The sequence below is a fragment of the Oncorhynchus nerka genome, linkage group LG4 (genome assembly GCF_034236695.1).
Source record: "Oncorhynchus nerka isolate Pitt River linkage group LG4, Oner_Uvic_2.0, whole genome shotgun sequence".
Classification (NCBI taxonomy): Eukaryota; Metazoa; Chordata; class Actinopteri; order Salmoniformes; family Salmonidae; genus Oncorhynchus; species Oncorhynchus nerka.
In genome coordinates, this window is record NC_088399.1 from 7,092,205 (window position 1) to 7,118,120 (window position 25,916).

The following is a 25,916-nucleotide window of genomic DNA, read 5'->3' on the forward strand; positions in this document are numbered from 1 at the left end:
GTGCACAGCTTCTTACCAGGCTAGGGGAGTGCACAGCTTACTACCAGGCTAGGGGAGTGCACCGCTTCCTACCAGGCTAGGGGAGTGCACCGCTTCCTACATCAGAGCACAGGCATGGCTTGTAAACACACGTGACAAGTGCTGGTTGTGTGCTTTCTGTCAGTGTCACTCCTCGGGTGTTAGAGGCTGGAAGGAATTTAGCTGGTCGACCACGCAATTTGTTATAAAGACAAATAGGATCCGCCGACTGGACCAAATCACTCCTAGAAGTGTAGAAATCCTCCGTTGAAACATGATGTCTGTATTGGGAAGGGCGACTCGGCTCATTCAATGTAAGTGGATGGGTAGCTACTTTGTGCTAATGTTAGCGAGCTAGCTGTACAGATAGCTGGTTAGTTAGCAAGTTAGCAGCAGCACAAGAACATGAACACAGAAGTTAACTGTGTCTTTGACATGTATTTGCTGGATGGCTAGTTAGCTAATAGCCAAATGCTAGTTTATATTGCCCACCACCAAGCCTTTTACCACACTCGCTAGCTAGTTAGCATTGGCTTTTTAACCTTCAGGTTGTGAATAAGGTATTTCGTGAGAGACCGGACTTCACCGATGCCTCAATATTCTAACATTATTCTCGTAAATATTTCAGTTTGAATTATCGCAATAATATGCCAAAATCAAAAGCTAAGCTAGCAAGTATTGCTTCTAACTGGTTTGTTCGAAGGACTAACCACACACATACTAATGTTTACTAAACCTTTTGTCAAACTGCTCTATGTCATATTATTGAGCTCTTCCAGGAGTTAAATGAAACTGTGGAGAGAAAAAAATAGCTACATAGGCTAAATTTGAGGCAATGAAACGTTTTATTTAGCTAATGCAACTCAAAGTTACACAACTGACATTTTGTTCAACTTGCATAATAATCATGCGCCGCTTAGTGTTCACTGATTGCTACTGCAGCCAATTAGAAATATATATATATATATTTGGCAACTACTACTAGTCTACTAAACTATTCTTAATAACAAATACTAAAGTTGCCACTCCCAAGCTTGGCAGATAATACATGTTGGTAATGCCTTGAAATAATAATTGAAGTTTTGCTTTCAGAATGATTATAAAAATATATATTTTTCTCTTATGTGTTTTAGTCATCGGTTTAGAAGGAAGTATATCAATTTAAATGTCTGATTTTGACTTTAATCTTATCTCTCTCTCTCTCTCTCTCATCCCTTCAGTTGCCAGGTGCAGTAACGCCGTAAGCCTGTGTGTTTCAACACCTCTCAGGAGACAGTCTAGTAGTGCAACCGTTGCAGCCTTCGCCCAGCCAGCCTCCACAGCGACCCCAGAAGTGGTAGAGAACAGGTCCAGTACAATAGACCAGAGAGAGGGAATAAATATCCCTTTGATTCAAGTTCTCTTTTACAATGTCGTCTTTCATACTGAAATGTGTTGAGTGAGAAACTGCGTGTGGACACTACCCTATACTTCTATGTTGATGAAAGGACTAAATTGAGGTCCAAGTGAAACAAATGTAGATACATGAAGCTGTGTAATGTGAGCTGTGTTGCTTACACACCCCCCCAAAAAAGTATTGCAGACTGAAGTTCAATGAGGAGATGGGGTCTCTAAAAAAAGGCTTCGGCCAAAATGTAGGACCACGCCGAGGTTCATTAAATGTAAGACTGAGCATGCAACAAACTATTGTTTTTTTTTGTGTGGCATCACTTCCTTCAATACAGGGCCTGGATAAATACCTACTGTCCACAGTATAGTACAGTAGTATAGGCCTAATTTGAGGGGGGGGGATGCAAGCCAGTTGGTTATGTAGTTGGTAGAGCCCTCGTACGACCTCGCTCCATGTGTTTCAATGGCAGCTCTTTCTGGATACATGTCTAGACAAGGGATATCTGCTTGGCTGTTTCAGTTCTGAATAGCACAGTACTACTGTACATATCCACACAGAAACCTAAATACTTGGAGACTTGCTTAAACGTCTTGAGTTACAATTGTAAATAATGATACAGTATTAATGTAGTACTGTACTTATCCTTGCAGAAAGCCCAAAACGGGGATCCTAATGATGAACATGGGAGGACCTGAGAAACTGGACGATGTTCACGATTTCCTGCTACGCCTCTTCTCCGACACCGATCTGATGAAGCTTCCTGTTCAGAAGTAAGTGTTTCTCGCGCTCACACTGTGATGGCTCGGAAGTTATTTCCAGTGTTTTAAGGGTTTATGAAAAGAGTATTTACATATTGACTTTTACATGAGTGCTTTGTATTGGTGTCGACTTGACTGACCAGATGGGACTCCTTCCCTCCCAAACAAAAAAGGAGAAATCAATATTTTCAACCTACCTGACACCCCTACAAACAATAACCTCAAGTCAAAACCGTTACAACACACACAAGGACAAGGTACATTTATGTTTGCCAGGCCCAAGATCGGTTTGTGCCGTTTTGCCATAAGTAGATTTCACTGAACAGCAATATGTAAAGCTTTGGTTTCATGAGCTGAAAGAAAAGATACCAGAAATGTTCCATACGCACAAAAAGCTTATTTCTCTCAAATGATGTGGACAAATTTGTTTACATCAGTGCTTTTTTCATATCCTGGACATTAAACTCTGTTTTAAAGTCACCATTGGCCTCGTGGTTAAATCCCTGAACAGTTTCCTTCCTCTCCAGCAACTGAGTTAGGAAGGACACCTGTATCTTTGCAGTGACTGGGTGTATTGATACACCATCCAAAGCCTAATTAATAACTTTACCATGCTCAAAGGGATATTCAGCGTCTGTTGTGTTTTAAAAAATAAATAAAAACATTACGAATAGGTGCCCTTAAATTCATTACTTGATTACTGAGGGACCTTGCAAATAATTGTATCTGTGGGGTACAGAGAAAAGATAAGACAATTGTTTCAGCTTTGGTATTATGTGTAGATTGATGAAGAGGGAAAATTAATTTAATCCATTTTAAAATAAGGCTGTAATGTAAGAACAATTTTTGTTTTTGGTGGGGGGGTCATAGCGTCTGAATACTCTCCGAATGATCTTGGGACCAAGCTACGTTTTATTACTCCAGAAGTTGACATGATTTAGGACAATGTGAATCTCTCTTCCTCCTCAGTCGACTTGGGCCGTTCATAGCGAAGCGACGCACCCCTAAGATCCAGGAGCAGTACAGCCGGATCGGAGGAGGCTCTCCTATCAAGGCCTGGACCACCATGCAGGGGGAGGGCATGGTCAAACTGCTGGATGAGATGTGTCCGGAAACAGGTCAGACCGTAACACTTCATAGCCCAGACCGTAACCCTTCATAGCCCAGACCGTAACCCTTCATAGCCCATACCGTAACACTTCATAGCCCAGACCGTAACACTTCATAGCCCATACCGTAACACTTCATAGCCCATACCGTAACACTTCATAGCCCAGACCGTAACACTTCATAGCCCAGACCGTAACACTTCATAGCCCAGACCGTAACACTTCATAGCCCAGACCGTAACACTTCATAGCCCAGACCGTAACACGTCATAGCCCAGACCGTAACACTTCATAGCCCAGACCGTAACACTTCATAGCCCATACCGTAACACTTCATAGCCCAGACCGTAACACTTCATAGCCCAGACCGTAACACTTCATAGCCCAGACCGTAACACTTCATAGCCCAGACCGTAACACTTCATAGCCCATACCGTAACACTTCATAGCCCAGACCGTAACACTTCATAGCCCAGACCGTAACACTTCATAGCCCAGACCGTAACACTTCATAGCCCAGACCGTAACACTTCATAGCCCATACATAACACTTCATAGGACAGACATTACCAGGGTTCTGCATCACTCCGACGGTCAATGTCTTTTCCTTTGCTCTTCACAGGAAAACAAACTGCCTCTCCAAATTTAGCTCCATACATAGTTTTGTTTAAATATATATATTATTTATTTATTTATTTATTTATTAAAACAACCCCCATTTTTCTTTAGTGACTATGTACCATTTTTGTTTCTTTGGAGTGGGCTATCGTAAGAGGCTTTAACAAGGAACCAACCAATGTCATGGGCCAGGGATCATCAACTAGATTCATCCGCGGGACAATTTTCTCTCCTTGAGGGGATGGTCGTAGGGCCGGAACATATTTACATAGAATTTACAGACTGCAAATTGACCCGCAAGAAGCACAAGTAGATAACATTTGGCTAAAACGTAAATCTTTTCATACGTTGTTTATCATTTTTATTACGTGTGAGAATACTTTTTTTTTTAAACAGAGTTACAAAATTAAAATCACTTGGAGATGATTTCCTGGTGTTTTACACTCTTATATCAACAATAAAATAAATATAATTTAAGGTTAAAAAATAAAAATAAAATTAAATGCTCAGAACTTGGCCTAATACCCCCCCCCCCCCCCCCCCCTGTGGGACGGCAGTTGGAGGAACAAGGACCTGCCTGATAATATGGCTAAAAGCTTCTTCTTTTTCTCTCTCTCTCTCTAATCTATTGATGACCAGATACTTCGGTTGTAACTGGCTCTGGTACACTCACATGTTACAGTTGATCGACAACATTAGCACTGTTACAATACTTAGACTCCTTCTTTTTTTTAAACAATAGTCTTTAATAAACAATATAAAACATGTATCCGTTGCTGCTGTATGGGTTTATTGGTTGTCTTGCTTTGAATCAAACAATCCTATCACCTATTTTTATTTATTACAACCTTTATTTAACTAGGCACATCAGTTAAGAACTAAATCTTATTTATAATGACAGCCTAGGAACAGTCCTCCTGCCGGGATGTGAGTCTGGGATTGAAAATATAGGACAAAACACACATCACGACAAGAGACGATTCTACATAAAGAGACCGATGACCTATTTCCTGGTTGACTCCTATCAACATCTCGGCTCTTTAGTGGTTTAAGGCTGAATAAATACAACGGAATATGCCTAATTTTAAAAGAACAGTGATGAAGGAAATAAATAAATGCTTGGCAGAGCCATATACCCAGGCTGATTGGTCGCACCTTTAAAAAAAATATGTGTTGTATAATTAAACAAATATATATTTTCATAATTGATGATGACCTGGCCTGTTTCATAATGTGCCTGCAGATAGGTGTGAGTGGATGGAGAGTATGTCACACACTGGTTACCTAGCCTATATGCTTTAGGCAGCAGCACGAACACTGGGCCACACAAGATGCCAGGGTCCCCAAAACAAACAGGCTGAATGTTTCATCGCTGTCGTGTTTTAACGGCCGTTGACACTGGCTGGGTGTGGTGGGGAGATAGTTGAGGAGTGTTTTGTTCCCACACCCCTACACCACACTTTACTGATAACGGGGGGTGTTTTAGCTAAATGTGGGCCCGTCTTACATAAGACCACTCTGTGTTTGGCCTAACTTGTAGAGCTTGTAGATGGCCTAATTCAATTATATTCCCTAAGTATATACTTTTTCATATCCATTTACTAATGCTTAGATAGATGTGAAATGAGAAATACCATTTTATTACTCAGCTTTACAGTTCTCCCATTTCTGTTTGGTCTACAGCCCCACATAAGTTCTACATCGGGTTCCGCTACGTGCGTCCTCTGACGGAGGAGGCTATTGAGGAGATGGAGAAGGATGGAGTAGAGAGAGCAGTGGCTTTCACCCAGTACCCACAATACAGCTGTTCTACCACAGGTAGGCCCCAGTACCCACAATACAGCTGTTCTACAACAGGTAGGCCCCAGTACCCACAATACAGCTGTTCTACCACAGGTAGGCCCCAGTACCCACAATACAGCTGTTCTACAACAGGTAGGCCCCAGTACCCACAATACAGCTGTTCTACCACAGGTAGGCCCCAGTACCCACAATACAGCTGTTCTACAACAGGTAGGCCCCAGTACCCACAATACAGCTGTTCTACAACAGGTAGACCCAGTACAGGACAGCTGCTCTACAACAGGTAGGCCCCAGTACCCACAATACAGCTGCTCTACAACAGGTAGGCCCCAGTACCCACAATACAGCTGCTCTACAACAGGTAGGCCCCAGTACCCACAATACAGCTGTTCTACCACAGGTAGGCCCCAGTACCCACAATACAGCTGTTCTACAACAGGTAGGCCCCATTACCCACAATACAGCTGTTCTACAACAGGTAGGCCCCATTACCCACAATACAGCTGTTCTACAACAGGTAGGCCCCATTACCCACAATACAGCTGTTCTACCACAGGTAGGCCCCAGTACCCACAATACAGCTGTTCTACCACAGGTAGGCCCCAGTACCCACAATACAGCTGTTCTACAACAGGTAGGCCCCAGTACCCACAATACAGCTGTTCTACAACAGGTAGACCCAGTACAGGACAGCTGCTCTACAACAGGTAGGCCCCAGTACCCACAATACAGCTGTTCTACCACAGGTAGGCCCAGTACCCACAATACAGCTGTTCTACCACAGGTAGGCCCCAGTACCCACAATACAGCTGTTCTACAACAGGTAGACCCAGTACAGGACAGCTGTTCTACCACAGGTAGGCCCCAGTACCCACAATACAGCTGCTCTACAACAGGTAGACCCAGTACAGGACAGCTGCTCTACAACAGGTAGGCCCCAGTACCCACAATACAGCTGCTCTACAACAGGTAGGCCCCAGTACCCACAATACAGCTGTTCTACCACAGGTAGGCCCCAGTACCCACAATACAGCTGTTCTACAACAGGTAGACCCAGTACAGGACAGCTGCTCTACAACAGGTAGGCCCCAGTACCCACAATACAGCTGCTCTACAACAGGTAGGCCCCAGTACCCACAATACAGCTGTTCTACAACAGGTAGGCCCCAGTACCCACAATACAGCTGTTCTACAACAGGTAGGCCCAGTACCCACAATACAGCTGCTCTACAACAGGTAGACCCAGTACCCACAATACAGCTGTTCTACAACAGGTAGACCCAGTACAGTACAGCTGCTCTACAACAGGTAGACCCAGTACAGTACAGCTGCTCTACAACAGGTAGACCCAGTACAGTACAGCTGCTCTACAACAGGTAGACCCAGTACCCACAATACAGCTGCTCTACAACAGGTAGACCCAGTACCCACAATACAGCTGCTCTACAACAGGTAGACCCAGTACCCACAATACAGCTGCTCTACAACAGGTAGACCCAGTACAGTACAGCTGCTCTACAACAGGTAGACCCAGTACCCACAATACAGCTGTTGTACCACAGGTAGGCCCAGTACCCACAATACAGCTGCTCTACAACAGGTAGACCCAGTACCCACAATACAGCTGCTCTACAACAGGTAGACCCAGTACAGTACAGCTGCTCTACAACAGGTAGACCCAGTACCCACAATACAGCTGTTCTACAACAGCTAGACCCAGTACCCACAATACAGCTGTTGTACCACAGGTAGGCCCAGTACCCACAATACAGCTGCTCTACAACAGGTAGACTCAGTACCCACAATACAGCTGCTCTACAACAGGTAGACCCAGTACCCACAATACAGCTGCTCTACAACAGGTAGGCCCAGTACCCACAATACAGCTGCTCTACAACAGGTAGACCCAGTACAGTACAGCTGCTCTACAACAGGTAGACCCAGTACCCACAATACAGCTGCTCTACAACAGGTAGACCCAGTACCCACAATACAGCTGCTCTACAACAGGTAGACCCAGTACAGTACAGCTGCTCTACAACAGGTAGACCCAGTACAGTACAGCTGCTCTACAACAGGTAGACCCAGTACAGTACAGCTGCTCTACAACAGGTAGACCCAGTACAGTACAGCTGCTCTACAACAGGTAGACCCAGTACAGTACAGCTGCTCTACAACAGGTAGACCCAGTACCCACAATACAGCTGCTCTACAACAGGTAGGCCCAGTACCCACAATACAGCTGCTCTACAACAGGTAGGCCCAGTACCCACAATACAGCTGCTCTACAACAGGTAGGCCCAGTACAGTACAGCTGCTCTACAACAGGTAGGCCCAGTACAGTACAGCTGCTCTACAACAGGTAGACCCAGTACCCACAATACAGCTGCTCTACAACAGGTAGACCCAGTACCCACAATACAGCTGTTTTACCACAGGTAGGCCACAGTACCCACAATACAGCTGCTCTACAACAGGTAGACCCAGTACAGGACAGCTGCTCTACAACAGGTAGACCCAGTACCCACAATACAGCTGCTCTACAACAGGTAGGCCCAGTACCCACAATACAGCTGCTCTACAACAGGTAGGCCCAGTACCCACAATACAGCTGCTCTACAACAAGTAGGCCCAGTACCCACAATACAGCTGCTCTACAACAGGTAGACTCAGTACCCACAATACAGCTGCTCTACAACAGGTAGACCCAGTACAGTACAGCTGCTCTACAACAGGTAGACCCAGTACAGTACAGCTGCTCTACAACAGGTAGACCCAGTACAGTACAGCTGCTCTACAACAGGTAGACCCAGTACAGTACAGCTGCTCTACAACAGGTAGACCCAGTACAGTACAGCTGCTCTACAACAGGTAGGCCCAGTACAGTACAGCTGCTCTACAACAGGTAGGCCCAGTACAGTACAGCTGCTCTACAACAGGTAGACCCAGTACAGTACAGCTGCTCTACAACAGGTAGACCCAGTACAGTACAGCTGCTCTACAACAGGTAGACCCAGTACAGTACAGCTGCTCTACAACAGGTAGACCCAGTACAGTACAGCTGCTCTACAACAGGTAGACCCAGTACAGTACAGCTGCTCTACAACAGGTAGACCCAGTACAGTACAGCTGCTCTACAACAGGTAGACCCAGTACAGTACAGCTGCTCTACAACAGGTAGACCCAGTACAGTACAGCTGCTCTACAACAGGTAGAACTGGGGTCGAGCTGACAAGGTAAAAAATCTTAGGTATCCCCCTTTTCTTTCCCACGTTCCCTAATAAAAGTTTGATGTACGTTTTCCAATGTCCTCATAGTGCTTCACATTGTAACTCCCCTCGTCCACTACGGTCCCTGTTCCTGTCCCTGTTCTGCCCCTGTCACCCACTCACATCTTGTCTTTAAAAAAAAACAATTATTATGAGTATTTTTATTTTACTAGGCAAGTCAGTTAAGAACAAATTCTTATTTTCAATGACGGCCTAGGAACAGTGGGTTAACTGCCTGTTCAGGGGCAGAACGACAGATTTGTACCTTATCAGCTCGGGGGTTTGAACTTGCAACCTTTCGGTTACTAGTCCAACGCTCTAACCACTAGGCTACCCTGCCGCCCGAGTAGAGTTAGTCTTGGCCTGGGAGTTACTGATAAGCAGACTTAATCTTGTTCTTATCGACACAGGGAGACTGAATACGCCACACCCTACATCCCATCTACTTACTAGTGCTTTTGTAAAGTACTGTGTTAAACTGTTAATGGGCTCTGTAAACACATTACTGTTCAAAAGTTTTTTTGGGGGGGGGGGTCACTTAGAAATGTCCTCCAAAATTAATCAGAAATACAATGTAGATTTATTACTATTTATTTTCTTAATGGAATACATAGGTGTATAGAGGCCCATTTATCAGCAACCATCACTCCTGTGCTCCAATGGCACGTTGTGTTAACTAATCCAAGTTTGTCATTTTAAAAGGGCTAATTGTTAGAACCCTGATTTGATATCCCATTCAAAATCTGCCGTTTTCCAGCTACAATAGTCAATAACAACATTGACAATGTCTCCACTGTATTTCTGATCAATTTGATGTCATGACTTAAATGTAAATGTAAATTTTAATGGACAAAAAAAAAAGTGCTTTTCTTCCAAAAACAGGGACATTTCTAAATGACCCCCCCCCCCTAACTGTAGAACGGCAGTGTATACCGCGATTTGAATTCTCAACCGATGTTTCTCTACGTCGTTTACCTCGCTCTCTGACGTGGTCGCAGTTAAACGATGGTCGCAGGGGCCTCCCGGGTGGCGCAGTGGTTAAGGGCGCTGTACTGCAGCGCCAGCTGTGCCATCAGACTCTGGGTTCACGCCCAGGCTCTGTCGTAACTGGCCGCGACCAGGAGGTCCGTGGGGCGACGCACAATTAGCCCAGCGTCGCCCGGGTTAGGGAGGGCTTGGCCGGTAGGGATATCCTTGTCTCATCACGCACCAGCGACTCCTGTGGCGGGCCGGGGGCAGTGCGCGCTAACCAAGGTCGCCAGGTGCATGGTGTTTCCTCCGACACATTGGTGCGGCTGGCTTCCGGGTTGGATGAGCGCTGTGTTAAAGAAGCAGTGCGGCTTGGTTGGGTTGTGTATCGGAGGATGCATGACTTTCAACCTTCGTCTCTCCCGAGCCCGTACGGGAGTTGTAGCGATGAGACAAGCTAGTAGCTACTAAAACCAATTGGATACCACGAAATTGGGGAGAAAAAGGGGTAAAAAAAATAATAAATAAATGGTCACAGTTGAAGAGATGTTGATGTTTTTTTAATGGTGTTGTTTTGTTGTTGAAAACAAGGCAGCAGTCTGAACGCTATCTACCGATACTACACCAGCAGAGGAGACAGGCCTAAGATGAGGTGGAGTGTCATCGACCGCTGGCCCACACACCCCTTATTGGTCGAGGTGAGACAACCTAACTCTCTACAGTCAAAACGATTCAGCACGTAAGTTACGGGGGGGGGTCTCAAAATTCCCTCTGATAACCTCAATGTTTTTTTTTCACCTGGATGGCAAATCCACTCACATGAACAGATTGTTATAATCTGTTGAGCTTAAGAAAGGACAATAACTGACTTTAGTCGGGGGGGGTTTAACCCCAAAGAGGGAATACCCATTTTCTATTTCTGGAGTCGCCCGTGACCCTCATTTGAAGAGGTCAGTGATGTTACTCTAGGTTAAATTGAACTGTAGTCATGGTTAAAGAAGTGTTTTTAAGGCAACAACAGGACATGATGTCATGGATATATCTGGGCTGTCATTGGCTGTGTCTGAAAAGGAGCCCTATTCTATTGCGTAGTGCACTCCTTTTCACTCACTCCATTTCTGTTCCAGCGGGGGGAATGTAGCCCCTTTTTCTCCCTAATTTCGTGGTATCCAATTGGTAGTAGTTACTGTCTTGTCTCATCGCTACAACTCCCGTACGGACTCTGGAGAGGCGAAGGTCGAGAGCCATGCGTCCTCCGAAACACGACCCAACCGAGCCAATCTGCTTCTTGCCAAACCCTCCCCTAACCTGGGAGACGCTGGACCAATTGTGCGTCGCCCCACGGAGCTCCCGGTCGAGGGCCCGGCTGCGACAGAGCCTGGGCTCGAACCCAGAATCTCTGGTGGCACAGCCTTAGACCACTGAGCCACCCGGGAGGCCCCTGTTCATTGTTTCTTCAGTCCTAGGAGTTGTGGAGTCGTTCGTTGTGGAGTCGTTCGTTGTGGAGTCGTTCGTTGTGGAGTCGTTCGTTGTGGAGTCGTTTGTTGTGGAGTCGTTTGTTGTGGAGTCGTTTGTTGTGGAGTCGTTTGTTGTGGAGTCGTTTGTTGTGGAGTCGTTTGTTGTGGAGTCGTTTGTTGTGGAGTCGTTCGTTGTGGAGTTTACCGTTTTCCATCCCCTGTTACAGTGGAAATTTAAAGTGAAAACTGAGTACGAATGAACAAGCAAGGTTGAAGAGAACCTCTCTAGGACATGTCGTCCTACGTGGTGTGTTCATTAGGGCACCAAATGGAAGAAACATCTCTAGGACATGGTCGTCCTACGTGGTGTGTTCATTAGGGCACCAAATGGAAGAGAACATCTCTAGGACATGGTCGTCCTACGTGGTGTGTTCATTAGGGCACCAAATGGAAGAAACATCTCTAGGACATGGTCGTCTTACGTGGTGTGTTCATTAGGGCACCAAATGGAAGAGAACATCTCTAGGACATGGTCGTCCTACGTGGTGTGTTCATTAGGGCACCAAATGGAAGAAACATCTCTAGGACATGGTCGTCCTACGTGGTGTGTTCATTAGGGCACCAAATGGAAGAAACATCTCTAGGACATGGTCGTCCTACGTGGTGTGTTCATTAGGGCACCAAATGGAAGAAACATCTCTAGGACATGGTCGTCCTACGTGGTGTGTTCATTAGGGCACCAAATGGAAGAGAACATCTCTAGGACATGGTCGTCCTACGTGGTGTGTTCATTAGGGCACCAAATGGAAGAAACATCTCTAGGACATGGTCGTCTTACGTGGTGTGTTCATTAGGGCACCAAATGGAAGAGAACATCTCTAGGACATGGTCGTCCTACGTGGTGTGTTCATTAGGGCACCAAATGGAAGAGAACATCTCTAGGACATGGTCGTCCTACGTGGTGTGTTCATTAGGGCACCAAATGGAAGAAACATCTCTAGGACATGTCGTCCTACGTGGTGTGTTCATTAGGGCACCAAATGGAAGAGAACATCTCTAGGACATGTCGTCCTACGTGGTGTGTTCATTAGGGCACCAAATGGAAGAAACATCTCTAGGACATGGTCGTCCTACGTGGTGTGTTCATTAGGGCACCAAATGGAAGAAACATCTCTAGGACATGGTCGTCCTACGTGGTGTGTTCATTAGGGCACCAAATGGAAGAAACATCTCTCGGACATGGTCGTCCTACGTGGTGTGTTCATTAGGGCACCAAATGGAAGAGAACATCTCTAGGACATGGTCGTCCTACGTGGTGTGTTCATTAGGGCACCAAATGGAAGAAACATCTCTAGGACATGGTCGTCCTACGTGGTGTGTTCATTAGGGCACCAAATGGAAGAAACATCTCTAGGACATGGTCGTCCTACGTGGTGTGTTCATTAGGGCACCAAATGGAAGAAACATCTCTAGGACATGGTCGTCCTACGTGGTGTGTTCATTAGGGCACCAAATGGAAGAAACATCTCTAGGACATGGTCGTCCTACGTGGTGTGTTCATTAGGGCACCAAATGGAAGAGAACATCTCTAGGACATGTCGTCCTACGTGGTGTGTTCATTAGGGCACCAAATGGAAGAAAATACACCAAAACAAGGAGGAAAAAGCTCTTTTTGTTGTTGTTGATTCTCCCTTTTGCAAAAAGTTTTGGTACGGTGTGCACTAATAAAAACCGACACAGACAATCCCACCGCGCAAAGAGCAGACTGATCGGTGAGTCATGGTGTAAATGTCTGCCTAATAATATCTGTGTTGTCTCTGCAGTGAGTCATGGTATAGGTCACTATCAATGAAACGTCACGGTGAAGAGTGTTCGATTTGGGGTGGGGGGGGGGCAAGGAGACCCGCAGCTCCTCTATAATCATTGACTTGGATTGTTAAATAAATGTTATAACTATTTGGTTGTTATATCATCACCTCTTCAAGAGCAGAGTCACAACTAAGTCGAAGTTTACATACACTTAGGTTGGAGTCATTAAAACTCGTTTTTCATACCACTCCACACATTTCTTGTTAACAAACTATAGTTTTGGCAAGTCGGTTAGGACATGTACTTTGTGCAAGACACAAGTAATTGTTCCAACAATTGTTAACAGACAGATTATTTCACTTATAATTCACAGTATCACAATTCCAGTGGGTCAGAAATGTACATACATTAAGTTGACTGTGCTTTAAACAGCTTGGAAAATTCCAGAAAATTATGTCATGGCTTTAGAAGCTTCTGATAGGCTAATTGGCATTTTTTGAGTCAAATGGAGGTATACCTGTGGATCTATTTCAAGGCCTACCTTCAAACTCAGTGCCTCTTTGCTTGACATCATGGGAAAATCAAATGATATCAGCCAAGACTTCAGAAAAAAAATTGTAGACCTCCACAAGTCTGGTTCATCCTTGGGAGAAATTTCCAAATGCTTGAAGATCCCACTTTCTTTTGTACAAACAATTGTACGCAAGTATAAACCCCATGGGACCACGCAGCTGTCATACCGCTCAGGAAGGAGACCCGTTCTGTCTCCTAGAGATGAAAGTACTTTGGTGTGAAAAGTGCAAATCAATCCCAGAACAACAGCAAAGGACCTTGTGAAGATGCTGGAGGAAACAGGTACAAAAGTATCTATATCCACAGTAAAACGAGTCCTATATCGACATAACCTGAATGGCCGCTCAGCAAGGAAGAAGCCACTGCTCCAAAACAGCCATAAAAAAAGCCAGACTACGGTTTGCAACTGCACATGGGGGCAAAGATCGTACTTTTTGGAGAAATGTCCTCTGGTCTGATGAAACAAAAATAGAACTGTTTTGCCATAATGATCATTGTTATGTTTGGAGGATAAAGGGGGAGTCTTGCAAGCCAAAGAACACCATCCCAACCGTGAAGCACGGGTGGCAGCATAATATTGTGGGGGTGCTTTGCTGCACGAGGGACTGGTGCACTTCACAAAATAGATAACATCAAGAGGAAGGAAAATTATGTGGATATATTGAAGCAACATCTCAAGACAGTTTAAGTTAAAGCTTGGTCTCAAATGGGTCTTCCAAATGGACAATGACCCCAAGCATACTTCCAAAGTTGTGGCAAAATGACTTAAGAACAACAAAGTCCTGACCTCCAATCCTATAGACCATTTGTTGGCAGAACTGAAAAAGCATGTGCAAGCAAGGAGGCCTACAAACCTGACTCAGTTACACCAGCTCTGTCAGGAGGAATGGGACAAAAGTCACCCAACTTATTGTAGGGAGCTTGTGGAAGGCTACCTGAAACGTTTGACCCAAGTTAATCAATTTAAAGGCAACGCTACCAAATACTAATCGAGTTTATGTAAACTTCTGACCCACTGGGAATGTGATGAAATAAATCAAAGCTGAAATAAATCCTTCTCTCTACTATTATTCTGACATTTCACATTCTTAAAATAAAGTGGTTGATCCTAACTGACCTGAGACAGGGAATTTTTACTAGGATTAAATGTCAGGAATTGTGTGAAAAACAGAGTTTTTAAATGTATTTGGCTAAAGTGTATGTAAACTTGCGACTTCAGCTGTAGTTCTCAATGGTTTAGCGGAGCTGGGGGTCTCCTTGCCCCCCAGCAGCCAAATGGAACACGCTGCACTTTTTGTTTTTATTGATTATGACATGTGTCCTAATAATATATCTGTATTTTCTCTGTAGTGTTTCGCCCAGCATGTCCTCAACGAGCTGCAGAAGTTTCCCTCGGAGAAGAGGGACGATGTGGTTATCCTGTTCTCAGCTCACTCACTACCCTTGTCTGTGAGTACAGGACTGTTGCTAAGGACACGCATTCTAATCGTCATGACATCGGCATGTGTTGACCTACAGTGGAGGGGGGAGGAGCTACTTACACGCCAGACATTATCAGTGGAAATCAAACATGGCTACTTTTTCTAGTAGGGATGTGTGACGGTTCAGTGTTGTACACTATGGATCTGTGAGTATAGTATTCAATGAAATCCTCAATTAGTAACGTCCTGATAACGTCTTAGAGGGATATGTATTCTATGAAGACTCATGATACATGTTTTACCAAAAATAAACGTTGGTAACTAAAGCACTTTTATGTTTTCGTGAAAAGGGCTATATAAATCTTATTTGATTGATTTTTATTACATTTTGCTTTGAAAAAAGTTTAATGAGAAAGAAGGGGTGAGTGTTGTCTGTCAAGATGGGTAACCAGGCGAGTTTCCAGTGTTGTCTCATTGTTGTCTCTCTGCAGGTGGTGAACAGGGGAGATCCGTACCCTCAGGAGGTTGGGGCCACTGTGCAGAGAGTCATGGAGAGACTAGGGCACTGTAATCCTTACCGCCTGGTCTGGCAGTCCAGGGTAAGGACCACACACACACACACACATGCTATGTTGTCTTTCATCTGTGGTGCAGAGAGAATTACAGCCTCAACTTAGATGACTTCTACACTCATGGTTACCTCTCCATGTTTCTAGTTCAGGGTCAACGCCCAGAGCCGCTGGTTAAATAGTATTTTTCAGGACTGTGTTGTTCTTGTGGTGAAAGGGTTTCTCCATCAGAGCTGATGCAATACAGTGAAGGCGGTCCACTCTACCCCAGAATGAGTGTGAACGCGCTTTGGTGATGAAATCGCACTTCCTTTTGTTATAAAATACCTTTTTTTTTTCCCAAGACAAATGTTAGATTTTGTGGTTGTAGTCTTCAAAGTTGTTTTCCGAAGCTAAATTAGCCACAAGCTGAATTAAATGTAAAAGGCTTTGAAAATAAAAGATTAGTGTACGTTTCAGTGCTCCGTTGACATTTTCACAGAGATCAGGAGTTTTTCATTCGTATGAAAATCGTCTACAAAAAAAACAAACAAAAAATGTCTCAAAATCAAGTATCCCTCAGACTCTGCAGTGCTTGAGGCATCATTACAGCCCCGGGTTCGTTCCCAGGGCTGTCACAGCCGGCCGTGATCGGGAGAGGCGGCGCGCAATTGGCCCAGCGTCGTCCGGGTGACTGGGAGGGTTTGGCCCGGCGTCGTCCGGGTTACGGGGAGGGTTTGGCCCGGCGTCGTCCGGGTTACGGGGAGGGTTTGGCCCGGCGTCGTCCGGGTTACGGGGAGGGTTTGGCCCGGCGTCGTCCGGGTTACGGGGAGGGTTTGGCCCGGCGTCGTCCGGGTTACGGGGAGGGTTTGGCCCGGCGTCGTCCGGGTTACGGGGAGGGTTTGGCCCGGCGTCGTCCGGGTTACGGGGAGGGTTTCGCCCGGCGGCGTCCGGGTTACGGGGAGGGTTTGGCCGGCCGGGATTGCCTTGTCCCATTGCGCTCTAGCGACTCCTTGTGGCGGGCCGGGCGCCTGCACGCTGACTTCGGTCGCCAGCTGTACGGTGTTTCCTCTGACACAAGAATAAAATCTAGATTGACCGCTTTATTCCTCTGGCCTCCATTTGAATTATTCACCTTAGTTCTGGCCACCCTACAAGGGTGTAAACTGGGCCACTCTCGAGGGTGTAAACTGGGCCACTCTCGAGGGTGTAAACTGGGCCACTCTCGAGGGTGTAAACTGGGCCACTCTCGAGGGTGTAAACTGGGCCACTCTCGAGGGTGTAAACTGGGCCACTCTCGAGGGTGTAAACTGGGCCACTCTCGAGGGTGTAAACTGGGCCACTCTCGAGGGTGTAAACTGGGCCACTCTCGAGGGTGTAAACTGGGCCACTCTCGAGGGTGTAAACTGGGCCACTCTCGAGGTGTAAACTGGGCCACCCTACGAGGGTGTAAACTGGGCCACTACGAGGGTGTAAACTGGGCCACTACGAGGGTGTAAACTGGGGCCACCCTACGAGGGTGTAAACTGGGGCCATTCTGCGAGGGTGTAAACTGGGCCACCCTACGAGGGTGTAAACTGGGCCACCCTACGAGGGTGTAAACTGGGCCACCCTACGAGGGTGTAAACTGGGCCACCCTACGGGTGTAAACTGGGCACCCTACGAGGGTGTAAACTGGGCCACCCTACGAGGGTGTAAACTGGGCCACCCTACGAGGGTGTAAACTGGGCCACCCTACGAGGGTGTAACTGGGGCCACCCTACGAGGGTGTAAACTGGGGCCACCCTGCGAGGGTGTAAACTGGGCCACCCTACGAGGGTGTAAACTGGGCCACTCTACGAGGGTGTAAACTAGGCCACTCTACGGGGGTGTAAACTGGGCCACCCTACGGGGGTGTAAACTGGGCCACCCTACGGGGGTGTAAACTGGGCCACCCTTCGAGGGTGTAAACTGGGCCACCCTTCGAGGGTGTAACCTGGGCCACCCTACGAGGGTGTAAACTGGGCCACCCTACGAGGGTGTAAACTGGGCCACCCTACGAGGGTGTAAACTGGGCCACCCTACGAGGGTGTAAACTGGGCCACCCTACGAGGGTGTAAATGTTAAATAACCTTTTGAACGGCTCATGGTAGAGACATGCGGTTCGGACGATTGGTTTTGTTAGAGGATTAATTATCTGCACAATATTAACATTTTACCCATTGGTCAAAATATGCATGAACACTGCACACTGTGGTCACAGGGCTGAGCTCATTGGTCTTATTGAGGTAGAAACACAGGGCTGAGGTAGAAACTCAGGGCTGAGGTCATTGGTCTTATTGAGGTAGAAACTCAGGGCTGAGCTCATTGGTCTTATTGAGGTAGAAACTCAGGGCTGAGCTCATTGGTCTTATTGAGGTAGAAACTCAGGGCTGAGCTCATTGGTCTTATTGAGGTAGAAACTCAGGGCTGAGGTCATTGGTCTTATTGAGGTAGAAACTCAGGGCTGAGGTCATTGATCTTATTGAGGTAGAAACATAGGGCTGAGACTGAGTAGACAGAAAGCATCTGATATGATACACCCTGTGGTGATCAGTATGTAATGCCAGTCTATATGTGGTGACCCTTGACTGACACATCACATAATAATTAGTTCAGCCACAGCATATTTTATTTAACCTTTTTATTTAACTAGGCAAGTCAGTTCATTTACAATGACGGCCTACACCGGCCAAACCTCGAACGACGCTGCGCCGCCCTGCGGTACTCCCAATCACGGCCGGATGTGATACAGCCTGGATTCGAACCAGGGACTGTAGTTTAACACCCATGGATCTTCTCAATACAATATTGTCGTATCAATTTGGTTAGAACTCTTAATGTATTCACATAGTTAATGCTCTGTCTTAATTTGAAAAGCCTGAATCACTTTTTAATGATGTAGAGTCTATTATGACTCATGTGAAATTAACTTAAAGTTATTTTATTTTTTTTCACTTGCCATTTCAGAAAATGTCCATGGTATATCTGCATTAATACGTGGAATGATGCTGTTTCGCAGTATTTACAAACCTGCCAGTGCTGTGATTGGCTGTGATATTCGCCTATTGATTTCTCCTGCAGGAGCGGAATCTGTTTCTCAAAGCTGGTTCAGCTTTGTGGCTGTGTTTTTGTCTAGTAGAAATCGAGTCAAGTGGCCAATGTAGAAATCGCTCTGTCATTTCCTAGTTTGTTGAAATTTGTTTTTACTTCTCTCAATGTTTGTTTATGTGAGAAAACAGACACGGAATAGTATAAGGGGGATTCATTGTACCATCTAAATCGCTGTGAAATATCTTTTCGATAACTATTTATTTTATTTTTTTCCAGCTGGTGGGCCAAAACCAGAAGTCAAAGGCTAAAACACCACTCTCCCATGTTTACATGTTTATTTTATTTTGTTCAACTTTTATTTAACCTTTTTTTCAACCCTTTTTTAACCTTTTTATTTAAACTAGGCAAGTCAGTTAAGAACGGCCTACACCGGCCAATCACGGCCGGTCTGTAGTGACGCCACTTAGCACTGAGATGCAGTGCCCTTAGACCGCTGCCCCGGAGCCCGAGTGGCGGAGGAATGGGATCTGGGGCAGATTTTGTCACCTCGTTTCCACATATGAAATTCAGAGAGATTCTTGGTGCGGCAGCTTTTCAAAATAAATCTGACTTCATTGTCCTCTCAGACAGATGATTGTGTCTGTCCTCTCTAGGTCGTTCCTATACCGTGGCTGGGCCCTCAGACAGATGATTGTCTCTCTGTCCTCTAGGTCGGTCCTATGCCGTGGCTGGGCCCTCAGACAGATGATGTCATCAAAGGTCTGTGTGAACGAGGGAAGAAAAATCTGCTGCTGGTCCCCATCGCCTTCACCAGCGACCACATCGAAACGCTGCATGAGCTGGACATCGAGTACTCTCAGGTGCTGGGAGAGGAGGTACGTGTTTGTGTGAGCTCTCTCTCTCCCCCCGTCTCTCTCTCTCTCTCCCCCCGTCTCTCTCTCTCTCTCCCCCGTCTCTCTCTCTCTCCCCGTCCCTCTCTCTCTCCCCCCGTCTCTCTCTCTCTCCCCCAGTCTCTCTCTCTCTCTCCCCCCAGTCTCTCTCTCTCTCCCCCCAGTCTCTCTCTCTCTCTCCCCCCCAGTCTCTCTCTCTCTCTCTCCCCCCCAGTCTCTCTCTCTCCCCAGTCTCCCCAGTCTCTCTCTCTCCCCCCAGTCTCTCTCTCTCTCTCCCCCAGTCTCTCTCTCTCTCCCCCCCAGTCTCTCTCTCTCTCCCCCAGTCTCTCTCTCTCTCCCCAGTCTCTCTCTCTCTCTCCCCCAGTCTCTCTCTCTCCCCCCCAGTCTCTCTCTCTCTCTCCCCCCCAGTCTCTCTCTCTCTCCCCCAGTCTCTCTCTCTCTCTCCTCTCTCTCTCTCCCCCAGTCTCTCTCTCTCTCTCCCCCAGTCTCTCTCTCTCTCCCAGTCTCTCTCTCTCCCCCAGTCTCTCTCTCTCTCTCCCCAGTCTCTCCCCTCTCTCTCTCTCTCTCTCCCCCAGTCTCTCTCTCTCTCTCTCCCCCAGTCTCTCTCTCTCCCCAGTCTCTCTCCCTCTCTCCCCCAGTCTCTCTCCCCAGTCTCTCTCTCTCCCCCAGTCTCTCCCCCCCCAGTCTCTCTCTCTCTCTCTCCCCAGTCTCTCTCTCTCTCTCTCTCCCCCAGTCTCTCTCTCTCTCTCTCCCCCAGTCTCTCTCTCTCTCTCTCTCCCCCCTCTCTCTCTCTCTCTCTCTCTCCCCAGTCTCTCTCTCTCTCTCCCCCAGTCTCTCTCTCTCTCTCCCAGTCTCTCTCTCTCTCTCTCTCCCCCCTTCTCTCTCTCGCTCTCTTAAAGGAGGACATGGTTTCTGTAGGTTGATGTTGTGTTTGTCTGTGGATCCTCAGTCTAGTCACTATTGAAGTTTTAAAGTACACTGTCCCGTCCACCAGTCTATCGTCTCCAGAATACTACTGACCGTACAGGAGAATCTTACTGTTGTTTTACTGCTTGTTGTGGTGCAGAGTTAACCAAGTCCTATGTTCTCTCACAGTGTGGCGTAGAAAACATCAGAAGGGCTGAATCTCTGAATGGAAACCCCATATTTTTCCAGGTACGAGAGGCAACTGACATATATATATATTTGAACTGTTTTCTTCACTTTATACGTACGGGGTCATATGTCGTCCTTAGTTAAACTTAGCGCCAACTTACATTTTGTGAACTTGCCCTGCCTTGTTTTACAGGTAAATCTTGTTCCGTGGAAACGATTCCAGGTGTTTTAAAGTCCTGGTCCTTCTCAGATTATTTATTCATTTTAAACGCTGCTGCCTTCAGATTAGAAACTGTTGGAAGTGTTTTGTAGCATCGTTAGCTAACGTGTGTTAGTTTCTCTTCTGTAAAGCCTAAATTGTGTGTCCCACAGATTCAAGTGGTTAAAAGATGGCATTGTAATTCCAGATGAGGCTAAACATGTTCCAGGTGTTATGAATGGCAACAAAACAAATGGTCACATCCCAAAGTACATAATGATGAGTGGCAACGTGCTAATGAAATCCAAAAGAAAGGATGGAACACTCTCTCTCTACTTATAGGTGTCTTCCATCAGCTCAATCCAGCTGTTAGTTAATGACGTCATCTTTACCCATAACCCTTCATTCTCTGTTCTTACAGGGAAACCGTAGGTTTCCAATCAATCAAATCAAATGTATTTATATAGCCCGTCTTACATCAGCTGATATCTCAAAGTGCTGTACAGAAACCCAGCCTAAAACCCCAAACAGCAAGCAATGCCGGTGTAGAAGCACGGTGGCTAGGAAAAACTCCCTAGAAAGGCCAAAACCTAGGAAGAAACCTAGAGAGGAACCAGGTTATGAGGGGTGGGCCAGTCCTCTTCTGGCTGTGCCGGGTGGAGATTATAACGGAACATGGCCAAGATGTTCAAATGTTCATAGATGACCAGCTGGGTCAAATAATAAAACCGGACAGGAAGATCACGTCTGTGACTCATTCAAGTGACGCACCCTTCCTAGGGACGGCGTGGACCATTGGCTAGCCAGACCATTCCATAAAGATGGAGGTTTGTGTCTCTCACATGGCTAGGCAGACCATTCCATAAAGATGGAGGTTTGTGTCTCTCACATGGCTAGGCCTCTCACATGGCTAGGCAGACCATTCCATAAAGATGGAGGTTTGTGTCTCTCACATGGCTAGGCCTCTCACATGGCTAGGCAGACCATTCCATAAAGATGGAGGTTTGTGTCTCTCACATGGCTAGGCCTCTCACATGGCTAGGCAGACCATTCCATAAAGATGGAGGTTTGTGTCTCTCACATGGCTAGGCCTCTCACATGGCTAGGCAGACCATTCCATAAAGATGGAGGTTTGTGTCTCTCACATGGCTAGGCCTCTCACATGGCTAGGCAGACCATTCCATAAAGATGGAGGTTTGTGTCTCTCACATGGCTAGGCCTCTCACATGGCTAGCCAGACCATTCCATAAAGATGGAGGTTTGTGTCTCTCACATGGCTAGCCAGACCATTCCATAAAGATGGAGGTTTGTGTCTCTCACATGGCTAGGCAGACCATTCCATAAAGATGGAGGTTTGTGTCTCTCACATGGCTAGGCCTCTCACATGGCTAGGCAGACCATTCCATAAAGATGGAGGTTTGTGTCTCTCACATGGCTAGCCAGACCATTCCATAAAGATGGAGGTTTGTGTCTCTCACATGGCTATAAAGAAAACACCAGGTGTCACAATAGCATCAATAAAAGGCTACTCATTTACATATTTAACATAATGAAGTTTACATACATATGAAGTTTACATACATTCCTCTACAATAATAATCATATTTTCTATGCGTCTCGTAAATCAGCCAAAATGTCCATACGTTTTCTTTCTGACCATTGGATAAAGCCATGTGTGTTACATGGATGTTTAGAGCGTTGGATAAAGCCATGTGTGTTACATGGATGTTTAGAGCGTTGGATAAAGCCATGTGTGTTACATGGATGTTTAGAGCGTTGGATAAAGCCATGTGTGTTACATGGATGTTTAGAGCGTTGGATAAAGCCATGTGTGTTACATGGATGTTTAGAGCGTTGGATAAAGCCATGTGTGTTACATGGATGTTTAGAGCGTTGGATAAAGCCATGTGTGTTACATGGATGTGTAGAGCGTTGGATAAAGCACCCCGTCAATGTTGATCATGCAATATCCCCAGTGTGAGTACCAAGCAAATACTGGGCACGTGCGGCTTCTCGCTCTGACTCCGAGAGACGGCGAGACTATAAACAGTAGTGCTGGAATCAAAGATGTTATGAAACAGCAGCCCCTCCATGACCTCTTACTTCTATCTGTGAGGGGTTTGTTTGGAGAGGGAGGGAGAGGGGCACCGTGGGTAGTGCTACTCAGACCGAGCAGACCCCAGCTAGCTGAGCTGGGAAGAAAGCCCTGGGGAACAGCTGGTCAACAAAGGGGTTGGCCTATCCCTCTTCTCCCTCCCTCCGGCCGCGCTCAGCCCTCCTAAAAGGCCGTCTCTCTCTCTTTCTGGCTCACTACCCCCTCACTCGACCCTCTCACCTTCACTCGGCCTCTCACCTTCACTCGACCCTCTCACCTTCACTCGGCCCCTCACCTTCACTCGACCCTCTCACCTTCACTCGGCCCCCTCACTCGACCCTCTCACCTTCACTCGACCCTCTCACCTTCACTCGGCCCCCTCACTCGACCCTCTCACCTTCACTGCCCTCTCACCTTCACTCGGCCCCCACTCGACCCTCTCACCTTCACTCGGCCCTCTCACCTTCACTCGCCCCCTCACTCGGCCCCCTCACCTTCACTCACTCGGCCCCCTCACCTTCACTCGGCCCCCTTCACTCGACCCTCACCTTCACTCGACCCCTCACCTTCACCCTCTCCCCTTCACTCGACCCTCTCACCTTCACTCGGCCCCTCACTCGACCCTCTCACCTTCACTCGACCCCCACCTTCACTCGACCCCCCTTCACTCGACCCCACCTTCACTCGACCCTCTCACCTTCACTCGGCCCCCTCACTCGACCCCCTCACCTTCACTCGGGCTCCTCTGCGTACTATGTATTTATTTTTGGAGGTGTTCATTTTGTTTATGGCGAGGTCGCTTATGGGTAAGCATTTATTTTTATATATATGTGTATATATATGACAAATGAACTGAACTTTGACCCTTGACCCTCCTCTCTCAGGCTCTGGCAGACCTGGTCCAAACCCACCTGAGGTCAGACGAGTCCTGCTCCCGTCAGCTCACCCTGCGCTGCCCACTGTGTACCAACCCCACCTGCGGAGAAACCAAGGCCTTCTTCGCTAATCAAAAATGACCCTCCTCTTCCTCCTCAACCGTTTTCTAGTGTTGCAAACTGCAGATAACTACCCCCCCCTACGGACATCCTACTTATTTCTTCCTGATTCCTGGATACTTCCAATCGGGATTTCTAGAACAGCTGGGAATTCTGAGTCACCTACCTTCTACCCATCTGTTACTACGGGACACGTTTCTAAGTAACTACCAGAAGAAGAAGAAGCAGACAAACTAGGAAAGAAGCTGTCAGTACGCATCGCATTAAAGCTATAAGACAAGTAGAGTTGCACTTATTTTGTCCCGTCCCCTCCCTCGTCCCCCCGCCACTCACATTCCATCCGTTGAATTCCTGGAAAACTATGTCCATTCATCCCTCCATCCCCTTTCCAGGAAGATAAACTGGACTGTATCCTTTCTCACCTGGTGCTTGTCCAGTTGGTTTGTACGTCATGCTCAGGGACAGTGGCGAAGCGTGTGTGTCCCCCCCACCCCATTCTGGTATGTCATCCACAATGTCTCTTTGAGAACCTCTCTGATGCCAGGTGGACTGTCCCCTGCTTTGAAACCCTCTCTGAAGCCTGGTGGACTGTCCCCTGCTTTGAGACCCTCTCTGAAGCCAGGTGGACTGTCCCCTGCTTTGAGACCCTCTCTGAAGCCTGGTGGACTGTCCCCTGCTTTGAGACCCTCTCTGAAGCCAGGTGGACTGTCCCCTGCTTTGAGACCCTCTCTGAAGCCTGGTGGACTGTCCCCTGCTTTGAGAACCTCTCTGAAGCCTGGTGGACTGTCCCCTGCTTTGAGACCCTCTCTGAAGCCTGGTGGACTGTCCCCTGCTTTGAGACCCTCTATCTCCTCTCGGCCTCTAGAGAATCCCATGCTTCCATCTTTGTAGAGGCACTGCTCATCCAGAGTCGATGCTCTTACCTTTCCCACCCAGCAGCCTCGTCTGACCTCTCACCTCTCCGCTGACCTCTAATCTCTTATAGGGAACCATAATCCCTGGTTAAACTTCCACAAAGTGCTGATGCACCTCTTGCCCCTGCATGAGTCCCTATCTCTCCCCGGCTGACCTCTCACCTCCCCCATCCCTGTCTCTCCCCGGCTGACCTCTCACCTCCCCCATCCCTGTCTCTCCCCGGCTGACCTCTCACCTCCCCCATCCCTGTCTCTCCCCGGCTGACCTCTCACCTCCCCATCCCTGTCTGACCTCTCACCTCCCCCCCATCCCTGTCTCTCCCCGGCTGACCTCTCACCTCCCCCATCCCTGTCTCTCCCGGCTGACCTCTCACCTCCCCCATCCCTGTCTCTCCCCGGCTGACCTCTCACCTCCCCCATCCCTGTCTCTCCCGGCTGGCCTCTCACCTCCCCATCCCTGTCTCTCCCCCTGGCTGGCCTCTCACCTCCCCATCCCTGTCTCTCCCGGCTGCCCTCTCACCTCCATGCTTCAGTGTCCCCCATCCCTGTCTCTCTCCCCGGTTGACCTCTCACCTCCCCGTCTCTCCCGGCTGACCTCTCACCTCCCTGCTTCAGTGTCCCCCATCCCTGTCTCTCTCCCCGGCTGGCCTCTCACCTCCCTCAGCTCTGAACCTGTTACCGGTCTAACTATGGGCTCCATGGCCTCATCCATCTAACCTGAGCTGTGTTGTGTTTAGACAGACAGACAGCGTAACATGCTTCTCCCGTTGTCGTCGGTCGGAGTAACATGACATAACGTGCCTTTTTACACTTGCTCTTTGAACATTGATTCAACTCTGTGCTTTTTAAAAATATAATATAATATATATATATAATATACTCAAATGTGATCATTTACCAGGGTCGTGTTCATC

At 47.2% G+C, this 25,916-nt stretch overlaps 1 protein-coding gene across 1 annotated transcript; it reads left to right on the forward strand.

The window, feature by feature from the left end:
* The first annotated feature begins 97 nt into the window (after positions 1 to 97).
* fech (ferrochelatase) lies at positions 98 to 25,268 on the forward strand. Its single transcript, XM_065017189.1, has 11 exons — positions 98 to 332; positions 1,239 to 1,365; positions 2,059 to 2,178; positions 3,136 to 3,284; positions 5,577 to 5,711; positions 10,526 to 10,632; positions 15,124 to 15,222; positions 15,686 to 15,793; positions 19,525 to 19,689; positions 20,800 to 20,859; positions 23,978 to 25,268. The coding sequence occupies exons 1-11, from the start codon at positions 293 to 295 to the stop codon at positions 24,107 to 24,109; spliced, it is 1,242 nt and encodes a 413-aa protein (XP_064873261.1). The 5' UTR covers positions 98 to 292; the 3' UTR covers positions 24,110 to 25,268.
* The last annotated feature ends 648 nt before the right edge of the window (positions 25,269 to 25,916 follow it).